The 12,075-nt window shown below is 37.0% G+C and overlaps 1 protein-coding gene across 2 annotated transcripts in view; it reads left to right on the top strand.

Annotated features, from left to right (window-relative positions):
* Nucleotides 1–12,075, top strand: part of lama5 (laminin, alpha 5) — a 201,957-nt gene that overhangs the window by 59,099 nt on the left and 130,783 nt on the right. For both annotated transcript variants that reach the window (XM_061902574.1, XM_061902575.1), the window contains exons 7-11: nt 4,180–4,295; nt 9,459–9,577; nt 9,656–9,746; nt 9,823–9,957; nt 10,025–10,093. In XM_061902574.1, coding sequence (XP_061758558.1) covers nt 4,180–4,295; nt 9,459–9,577; nt 9,656–9,746; nt 9,823–9,957; nt 10,025–10,093 — 530 coding nt within the window. The remainder of the gene's footprint in view (nt 1–4,179; nt 4,296–9,458; nt 9,578–9,655; nt 9,747–9,822; nt 9,958–10,024; nt 10,094–12,075) is intronic.

Raw genomic sequence — 12,075 nt, 5'->3', positions numbered from 1 at the left:
ACTTATTGATACGCACTCAACATGAGCACTTATGATGTTTTATGCACTTAAGTTGTGCACTTAGTGCATTTACTTTGTGCCCTTACCTTATACACTTCTATAATACGCTCTCAACATGTGCACTATGAGGTTTTATGCACTTAAGTTGTGCACTTAGTGCATTTACTTTGTGTCCTTACCTTGTGCACTTACAATACACACTCAACATTTGCACTTATGATGTTTTATGCACTTAAATTGTGCATTTATTTTGTGCCCTTACTTTGTGCACTTATTAAAACATACTCAACATGTGCACTTATGATGTTTTATGCACTTAAGTTGTGCACTTAGTGCATTTACTTTGTGCCCTTAGCTTGTGCTTTTACAATACATACTCAACATGTGCACCTATGATGTTTAATGCACTTAAGTTATGCACTTAGTGCATTTACTTTGTGCCCTAACCTTATGCACTCAATATGCTCTCAACATGTGCACTATGAAGTTTTATGCACTTAAGTTGTGCACTTAGAACATTTACTTTGTGCCCTTACCTTGTGCACTTAGATAATTTACTTTGTGCCCTTACCTTGTGCACTTATTAATACACACTCAACATGTGCATTTATGAGGTTTTATGCACTTAAGTTGTGCACTTAGAGCATTTACTTTGTGCCCTTACCTTGTGCACTTAGATCATTTACTTTGTGCCCTTACCTTGTGCACTTATTAATACACACTCAACATGTGCATTTATGAAGTTTTATGCACTTAAGTTGTGCACTTAGAGCATTTACTTTGTGCCCTTACCTTGTGCACTTAAGTTGTGCACTTAGAGCATTTACTTTGTGCCCTTACCTTGTGCACTTAGATCATTTACTTTGTGCCCTTACCTTGTGCACTTATTAATACACACTCAACATGTGCATTTAGGAGGTTTTATGCACTTAAGTTGTGCACTTAGAGCATTTACTTTGTGCCCTTACCTTGTGCACTTAGATCATTTACTTTGTGCCCTTACCTTGTGCACTTATTGATACACACTCAACATGTGCATTTATGAGGTTTTATGCACTGAAGTTGTGCACTTAGAGCATTTACTTTGTGCCCTTACCTTGTGCACTTAGAGCATTTACTTTGTGCCCTTACCTTGTGCACTTAAGTTGTGCACTTAGAGCATTTACTTTGTGCCCTTACCTTGTGCACTTAGATCATTTACCTTGTGCCCTTACCTTGTGCACTTATTAATACACACTCAACATGTGCATTTATGATGTTTTATGCACTTAAGTTGTGCACTTAGAGCATTTACTTTGTGCCCTTACCTTGTGCACTTAGATCATTTACTTTGTGCCCCTTACCTTGTGCACTTATTAATACACACTCAACATGTGCATTTATGAGGTTTTATGCACTTAAGTTGTGCACTTAGAGCATTTACTTTGTGCCCTTACCTTGTGCACTTAGAGCATTTACTTTGTGCCCTTACCTTGTGCACTTAGAGCATTTACTTTGTGCCCTTACCTTGTGCACTTAGATCATTTACTTTGTGCCCTTACCTTGTGCACTTATTAATACACACTCAACATGTGCATTTATGGGTTTTATGCACTTAAGTTGCACACTTATCATGTGCACTTATACTACATACTTAACCTGTGCACTTATGTCATACACTTAACACATCCACTTAGGTGGCTTGCTTTTTTGTTTTTTCGCGCACTTAACTTGTGCACCTATGATACACACTTCATCTGTAAACATATGTGGGGGGACTTAGTTTGTGCATGTGAGTGCTGCCATTATTTGACTCTCTGAACGAGTGCACTTGTGTTGGACACTTAACCTGTGCCCGTACCTCTGCATGGATGTCAAAGTCCAGAAGGCAGCAAGTTGGCTCATTCCGAATGTCCTTAGGAAGGTTCCAGTCATCACAGATGACACTCATTGGCTATAAAAGAAAACTAATATGATATCTGAGCATCTTATGACTTACAGAGGACTGTTTTTTAGCATCTTTAACGTACAAAATGTGACCTGAAGTATCTATAATGTGTTTAATGTCACACACACACACACACACACACACACACACACACACACACATTTAATGCCGCTCATCCCCACTTTGTGACCCATGAGAGCCGAGGCAGCATTTTGCCCTCACTGTGGACTTGAAGGCGTTGTGTTGATGTTGTCATGTTTTAGGCTCACACTTGCAATCCCCTGGTGAGCATCTTAGGAACACCCCAAAAAAACGCAGCCATATTCACAGCTTCCTGCTTTTCTTCTGCTTCCTGTCACGTGACTTGAACCTTTTTAGTCATCATTGGTTCCTGACTAACTTGACGAGCTTGAAAAGAGAGGTCAAAGATGGTGTATATTTCTGTTAAGGGAAAGGTTGGATGGATGAGATTGTGCACACCTCACATTGGCAAGAAGAGGTGGTGCAGGGGATCAAACACAGATCAGGCTTGTAAAGGTGTTTGAACGCGGAATTGTTATTATCTTTGGCCTAACATGTTAGCGTAGCATGGTGGCCTGCAAGGAAATAATGTTCTCCTCTATCTATTGTTGCCAGTTGGCTGTGCAACATTTGCTTTCACTTTGCTGCTGCAGGACCACATCTGTCTTACTCATTAGCAACATTAATGTGCTAATTGTGTGTGTGTGTGTGTGTGTGTGTGTGTGTGTGTGTGTGTGTGTGTGTGTGTGTGTGTGTGTGTGATGAACACTTGTATAACAATAAGTAAGAATGAACGACAAATCGGGTTTAACTTCCTCTATATAGACACAATGTATATAAATATATGTGTGTGTATATGTAAATGTGTATATGTTTATGTAGGTATATATGTATTTATATATATATTTGTGTGTGTGTATATATGTGTATATGTATGTGTATAGATGTATGCATATATATTCATATATGTATGATGTATGTATATATACAGATATACAGTATATACAATGTATATATGTAAATAAGTACATCATATATTGTACATATATCATGTATATATGTATACATATATATATATACAGTGTATACAATGTATATATATGTACATACATACATAATATAATATTTTACATATATAATGTGTATATATATATATATGTATATATAAATATATATATATATATTCATATATGTATGATGTATGTATATATACAGTATATACAATGTATATATGTAAATAAGTACATAATATATTATACATATATAATGTATATATGTATACATATATGTATACAGTGTATACAATGTATATATATATGTACATACATACATAATATAATATTTTACATATATAATATATATATATATATATATATAAACTAGATCCACACTACATCCATTTCTCATTGTCATCCCATTGAGTTGAGTTTTTTCTTGCCCTGATGTGGACTCCGAGCCGAGGATATCGTTGTGGCTTGTGCAGCCCTTTGAGACACTTCTGATTTAGGGTTATATAATGGATTGATTGATTGATTGATTGAAACTTTTATTAGTAGATTGCACAGTTCAGTACATATTCCGTACAATTGACCACTAAATGGTAACACCCCAATAAGTTTTTCAACTTGTTTAAGTCGGGGTCCACGTATGTATGTATATATGTATATACATATATGTATATATGTACAGTGTGTATATATACAGTATATATGTATATATATATACACTATACATAGGAATTTATGTGTATATATATATATATATATGAATAAATATATATAGTACATATAACCGTATACATGTATATATGTATGTGTTTGTGTATATATATATATATATATTTATAGTACGCTAAAGATGCTCTAATAAATCTGATGTGTGTCAATATATGCTAAGCTATCATTTTAGCTTAGTGTTAAGCTAATTAGTGTCATGTCTAATAATATATCTCGACGATATTGACTCCATTTCATTTTTAAAACACATGAATTATAAAAAAAAGTGTGTTTTCTGTGGCTTGTGTTCAAGTGACGGCTGCTCCCGCATGCTAAAGAATGTATTAAAACACTCTTTTAGACACAGCAGCTTGCAGTCCAGTAGGCGAGCGTGTCTGTTAAACATCTTCTTAAATGCACCACGCACACAGGACGTGCGGTTCAAAGGTCAAAGGCCTCCTACACCACGACACCTCGTCACTAATGTGTAACATCCCCGTGTGTGTGTGTGTGCAGGTTGCAGTGCGACTGTCAACACAACACCTGCGGCGTGTCATGTGACCAGTGCTGCCCCGGATACCACCAGTTGCCGTGGCAACCCGCCACGATCGACAGCGCCCACGAGTGTGAACGTGAGTGCTGCAGGGGGGAGGTCAGGGGTCATCGCTCGGACTTATTCCGGAGTGTTTATCACTTCCGACTCCTCCCTTTGACTTTATCAGCTCCTCTCTGAGGCCGGCACCTCCCTGTCTCCCCAAACATGATAAGTTTGGTCTGGGTTCTTCTTTTTCTTTCTGCACTTTTTCTATGTCTTCCTCCTTTACACACACACACACACACACACACACACACGTACAGTGGAACCTCAATTGACACATTTAATCGCTTCTTGAACAGGGTTTGTCAATAGTTAAGTTTGTATAGTGAAGCAAATTTCTCCAAAAGACAGAATATAAATATGAATAATCTGTATTATAGTCAAGTTTGTACACATTGAACCCGGCCTGGGCCGATACAGATTTTGCTCGACGATATATCGACGTTCAATTAATTGCCGATACAGGTTATTATTGCCATTATGTTTTTTTGAGACCAAATGAACCACTGATGTAATGACAATTTACAACAATAATGGAAGAAAACTATCAAATGCTACCAACTTGTCTTTCTTGTATAGTTTAACATTTTAATTGAAATGTAAACTTTTAAATATAACGTTGAATAAAACGAAGAAAAAATAAAAATGGAGTATACTGTGTCTGGAAGCAACATTTTTCCCAGTTTAATAAAAATCACAACCAAAATGAAAAAAGAAAAATAGGTTCCGTCTATGTTACAGAAGAGGTGGGCGACCAATAATATACACAACCAAAAAATAAACAAAGTGGATAAATACAGTTATTGTGACCAAAATGATCATTATTATCTATTATCATAGTATTAATATTGTCTATGTCACATGTCCTTAATTGGTGTACTCTTGGACTTTTTACGTACGAAAAGCAAAAAACCTCTCAATGTTTCAACAAAGTGTTTGAAATGACATCAAATTCCAGACTAAATCCACCACTGTGACACACGTGATAAAATAAACCAACGATGTAAATAGCAATAATAATAATAATAATAATAGTAGATTTTATTTTTAAAAGCACTTTAAAATGAGCAAACAACCTCAAAGTGCAACAGGCCATTAAAAAAAATACATAAAACAACAGCGCTAGAACCACAAATAGCTGCCCCCAACATGTAAAATAAATAAAAAAATAGAACAACCTAATAGCTAGAACTAGTACACATATATCTAAAAAAAAGTTGTTGTTTTTTTTTAAAAAGAAAGAAAAAAAAGAAGGGTTTTAAAGCCTTTTTTAAAAGCATCCACAGTCTGTGGTGCCCTCAGGTGGTCAGGGAGAGCGTGCAGTAGAATCAGTAGTGTTTGTTTTTCATCTCCCAAGTCAACACATTTGACTAATTATTTGACATTTCGTCTTAAATAAACCTTATTCAGAGAGTGAATTCCAAACTCATGCTAAGCCTTACCTAAAAAAAAACATTTGAAACATCTTTTTGTGCTGGATTTTTCAAAATTATGACACATTTTTGACATTCTGTACTTAATAATAATAATGATGATGATGATAATAGATTGTATTTGTAAAAACACTTTACATTGCGCAAAACAACCTCAAAGTGCTACAGGCCATTAAAAAAAATATAAAACAACAACGCTAGAACCCCAAATAGCTGCCCCCAACATGTAAAATAAATAATACAAAAAATAAAAAAATACAACAGCCTAATAGCTAGCACTAGGACACATACATCTAAAAAAAAGTAAGTTTTTTTTAAAAAGAAGGGTTTTTAAGCCTTTTTTAAAATCATTCACAGTCTGTGGTGCCCTCAGGTGGTCAGGTAGAGCGTGCAGTAGAATCCATAGTGTTTGTTTTTCATCTCCCAAGTCAACACATTTGACTAATTATTTCACATTTCGTCTTAAATAAACCTTATTTAGAGATTGAATTCCAAACTCATGCTAAGCCTTACCTAAAAAAAACATTTGAAACATCTTTTTGTGCTGCATTTTTCAAAATTATGACACATTTTTGACATTCTGTACTTAATAATAATGATGATGATGATAATAGATTGTATTTGTAAAAACACTTTACATTGCGCAAAACAACCTCAAAGTGCTACAGGCCATTAAAAAAAAATAAAACAACAACGCTAGAACCACAAATAGCTGCCCCCAACATGTAAAATAAATAATAAAAAAAAATAAAAAAATAGAACAGCCTAATAGCTAGAACTAGCACACATATATCTAAAAAAAAGTACGTTTTTTTTAAAAAGAAGGGTTTTTAAGCCTTTTTTAAAAGCATTCACAGTCTGTGGTGCCCCCAGGTGGTCAGGTAGAGCGTGCAGTAGAATCCATAGTGTTTGTTTTTCATCTCCCAAGTCAACACATTTGAGTAATTATTTGACATTTCGTCTTAAATAAACCTTATTTAGAGAGTGAATTCCAAACTCATGCTAAGCCTTACCTAAAAAAAACATTTGAAACATCTTTTTGTGCTGCATTTTTCAAAATTATGACACATTTTTGACATTCTGTACTTAATAACAATGATGATGATGATAATAGATTGTATTTGTAAAAGCACTTTACATTGCGCAAAACAACCTCAAAGTGCTACAGGCCATTAAAAAATAAAATAAAAATAAAACAACAACGCTAGAACCACAAATAGCTGCCCCCAACATGTAAAATAAATAATACAACAAAAAAACAAATAGAACAGCCTAATAGCTAGAACTAGCACACATATATCTAAAAAAAAGTAATTTTTTTTTTAAAAGAAGGGTTTTAAGCCTTTTTTAAAAGCATTCAGTCTGTGGTGCCCTTAGGTGGTCAGGTAGAGCGTGCAGTAGAATCCGTAGTGTTTGTTTTTCATCTCCCAAGTCAACACATTTGACTAATTATTTCACATTTCGTCTTAAATAAACCTTATTTGGAGAGTGAATTCCAAACACATGCTAAGCCTTACCTAAAAAAAACATTTGAAACATCATTTTGTGCTGCATTTTTCAAAATTATGACAAATTTTATACATTCTGTACTTAATAATGATGATGATGATAATAGATTGTATTTGTAAAAGCACTTTACATTGCGCAAAACAACCTCAAAGTGCTACAGGCCATTAAAAAATAAAATAAAAATAAAACAACAACACTAGAACCACAAATAGCTGCACCCAACATGTAAAATAAATAATACAAAAAATAAAAAAATAGAACAGCCTAATAGCTAGAACTAGCACACATATATCTAAAAAAAAGTAAGTTTTTTTTAAAAAGAAGGGTTTTTAAGCCTTTTTTAAAAGCATTCACAGTCTGTGGTGCCCTCAGGTGGTCAGGTAGAGCGTGCAGTAGAATCCATAGTGTTTGTTTTTCATCTCCCAAGTCAACACATTTGAGTAATTATTTCACATTTCGTCTTAAATAAACCATATTTAAAGAGTGAATTCCAAACTCATACTAAGCCTTACCTATAAATAAACATTTAAAACATTTTTTTGCGCTGCATTTTTAAAAATTATTACGCATTTTTGACATTCTTTACTTAATAATAATGAGGATAATAATAATAGATTGTATCTGTAAAAGCTATTTACATTGCGCAAAACAACCTCAAAGTTCTACAGTGCATTTAAAAAAAAAACAACAGCGCTTGAACCACAAATAGCTGCCCCCAACAAGTAAAATGAATAGCAAAAAAAACAAAACTAGAACAGCCTAATAGCTAGAACTAGCACACATATATCTAAAAAAAAGTAAGTTTTTTTTAAAAAGAAGGGTTTTTAAGCCTTTTTTAAAAGCATTCACAGTCTGTGGTGCCCTCAGGTGGTCAGGTAGAGCGTGCAGTAGAATCTATAGTGTTTGTTTTTCATCTCCCAAGTCAACACATTTGACTAATTATTTCACATTTCGTCTTAAATAAACCATATTTAGAGAGTGAATTCCAAACTCATACTAAGCCTTACCTATAAATAAACATTTAAAACATTTTTTTGCGCTGCATTTTTAAAAATTATTACACATTTTTGACATTCTTTACTTAATAATAATGATGATAATAATGATAGATTGTATTTGTAAAAGCACTTTACATTGCGCAAAACAACCTCAAAGTCCTACAGTGCATTTTAAAAAAAAACAACAGCGCTTGAACCACAAATAGCTGCCCCCAACAAGTAAAATGAATAGCAAAAAAAACAAAACTAGAACAGCCTAATAGCTAGAACTAGCACACATATATCTAAAAAAAAGTAAGTTTTTTTTAAAAAGAAGGGTTTTTAAGCCTTTTTTAAAAGCATTCACAGTCTGCGGTGCCCTCAGGTGGTCAGGTAGAGCGTGCAGTAGAATCCATAGTGTTTGTTTTTCATCTCCCAAGTCAACACATTTGTCTAATTATTTCACATTTCGTCTTAAATAAAACTTATTTAGAGAGTGAATTCCAAACTCATACTAAGCCTTACCTATAAATAAACATTTAAAAAAAAAATTTGCGCTGCATTTTTAAAAATTATTACGCATTTTTGACATTCTTTACTTAATAATAATGATGACAATAATAATAGATTGTATTTGTAAAAGCACTTTACATTGCGCAAAACAACCTCAAAGTCCTACAGTGCATTTAAAAAAAAAACAACAGCGCTTGAACCACAAATAGCTGCCCCCAACAAGTAAAATGAATAGCAAAAAAAACAAAACTAGAACAGCCTAATAGCTAGAACTAGCATACATATATCTAAAAAATTATTATTTAAAAAAAAAAAAAAGGGTTTTTAAGCCTTTTTTAAAAGAATCCACAGTCTGTGGTTCCCTCAGGTGGTCAGGGAGAGCGTTCCACAGACTAGCCCGGTAAATAGTCTGTTCCAAGGTCAAATGGTGTCTGTCATAAAAGTTGTATTAAGTGTACAGGTCATTCAATTTGTAATTAATCAATCAATGTTGACTTATACAGCCCTAAATCACCAGTGTCTCAAAGGGCTGCACAAGCCACTATGACATCCTTGGCTCAGATCCCACATCAAGACAAGAAAAAACTCCTCAAGAAAAAAGCAATAACGTCCCTCGCTCTCGTACAAGTGTAAAAAGAAGTGAAGTTGTGGTAATAGAATGCTGGAGTTACTTCCTGTCCAGCTTCTTCTTCTCTCAACACCCCTTCTTGACCTTTTAAATGTCACGCCGCTGGGCTTTTATTGTGAAAAATGTGTTGTGGACAGCGTGCCACTGCCACCGCCACTCCTTCGACTGCTTCTACGACCCCGACGTGGCTCGCAGCGGCGGCAGCCTGGACATCCACGGGCAGAAGCGAGGGGGCGGAGTCTGCCTCAACTGTCAGGTGAGACCAGGCGGCTGCTGTTGTTTGAAGGTGTGCTGACAGCTGACAGCTGAGCCTCGTGTGCCACGCCCCCCCCAGCATCACACCACCGGCGTCAACTGCGAGCGCTGCGTGCCGGGACACTACAGAGCGCCCCACACGCCCCTGGACTCCCCGCTGGCGTGCGCAGGTGAGTCCCGTGGTCAGGTGTGGCTCCTTGGCGTGTTGCGAAGTGAAGTGAGCGTGTGTGCCGGCCGTCTCGCCAGCCTGCGACTGCCCCGCCCCCTTCTTTGACGGCACCTGTGAGGACGTGACGGCCCGCTGCTTCTGCAAGGACAACTACGGCGGGGACGACTGTGACCGATGTGCCAGCGGCTACTTCGACTTCCCACACTGCTACCGTAAGCCCCGCCCACTCGCCAGCTGAGGATGGAGGGCCGTGTCATCGATTGTTTGTCTTTCCCTCAGCCGGCCCCACGTATCCTAGCAACAACAACAACAACAACGGCGAGGCCAAGCCGGCGGGAGAGATCATCAGTAGGTCCCGTGTTTGATGTCACATGTTCTACGTCACATGTGCTATGTCACATGTTCTACGTCACATGTGCTATGTCACATGTGCTATGACACATGTGCTATGTCACATGTTTTATGTCAAGTGTTTGATGTCACATGTTCTATTTCACATGTGCTATGTCACATGTTCTACGTCACATGTGCTATGTCAAGTGTTTAATGTCACATGTTCTATGTCACATGTCCTATGTCACATGTCCTATGACACATGTTCTGTGACACATGTCCTATGTCACATGTTCTATGACACGTGCTATTTCACATGGTCTATGTCACATGTGCTATGTCACATGGTCTATGACACATGTGCTATGTCACATGTCCTGTGACACATGTCTTATGTCACATGTCCTATGTCACATGTTCTATGACACATGTGCTATTTCACATGGTCTATGTCACATGTGCTATGTCACATGGTCTATGACACATGTGCTATGTCACATGTCCTATGTCACATGTTCAATGACACATGTTCTGTGACACATGTCTTATGTCACATGTCCTATGTCACATGTACTATGACACATGTGCTATTTCACATGGCCTATGTCACATGTGCTATGTCACATGTTCTATGTCACATGTGCTATGTCACATGTTCTATGTCAAGTGTTTGATGTCACATGGTCTATGTCACATGTCCTATGTCACATGTTCAATGACACATGTCCTATGTCACATGTCCTATGTCACATGGTCCATGACACATGTGCTATGTCACATGGTCTATGTCACATGTGCTATGCCACATGTGCTATGTCATATGGTCTATGACACATGTGCTATGTCACATGGCCTACGTCACATGTGCTATGTCACATGTGCTATGTCACATGTTCTATGACACATGTTCTACGTCACATGTTGTATGACACATGTCCTACATCACATGTCTATGTCACATGTAGTATGTCACATGGTTGATGTCACATGTCCTATGACACATGTTCTACGTCACATGTGCTATGACACATGTAGTATGTCACATGGTTGATGTCACATTGTCTATGACACATGTTCTACGTCACATGTGCTATGACACATGTCTATGTCACATGTAGTATGTCACATTGTTGATGTCACATGTTCTATGACACATGTTCTACGTCACATGTGCTATGACACATGTAGTATGTCACATGGTTGATGTCACATGTTCTATGACACGTTCTACGTCACATGTGCTATGACACATGTAGTATGTCACATGGTTGATGTCACATGTTCTATGACACATGTCCTACGTCACATGTGCTATGACACATGTCTATGTCACATGGTTGATGTCACATTTTTCTATGACACATGTTCTACGTCACATGTGCTATGACACATGTCTATGTCACATGTGCTATGACACGTGCTATGTCACATGTTCTGCGTCTTTTCTCCTCTGACACATGTCCTATGGCACACGTTCTACGTCTTTTCTCCTCTTACACGTTGTACGTTACATGTTCCGTGTCACATTGTCTACGTCACATGTTCTATGTCACTTGTACTATGACACATGTGCTATGACACATGTAGTATGTCACATGGTTGATGTCACATGTTCTATGACACATGTCCTACGTCACATGTGCTATGACACATGTCTATGTCACATGGTTGATGTCACATTTTTCTATGACACATGTTCTACGTCACATGTGCTATGACACATGTCTATGTCACATGTGCTATGACACGTGCTATGTCACATGTTCTGCGTCTTTTCTCCTCTGACACATGTCCTATGGCACACGTTCTACGTCTTTTCTCCTCTTACACGTTGTACGTTACATGTTCCGTGTCACATTGTCTACGTCACATGTTCTATGTCACTTGTACTATGACACATGTGCTATGACACATGTAGTATGTCACATGGTTGATGTCACATGTTCTATGACACATGTCCTACGTCACATGTGCTATGACACATGTCTATGTCACAT

Source organism: Nerophis ophidion, linkage group LG06 (assembly GCF_033978795.1).
Source record: "Nerophis ophidion isolate RoL-2023_Sa linkage group LG06, RoL_Noph_v1.0, whole genome shotgun sequence".
In the NCBI taxonomy this organism is placed as follows: Eukaryota; Metazoa; Chordata; class Actinopteri; order Syngnathiformes; family Syngnathidae; genus Nerophis; species Nerophis ophidion.
This window is presented reverse-complemented; position numbering and strand designations above follow the sequence as displayed.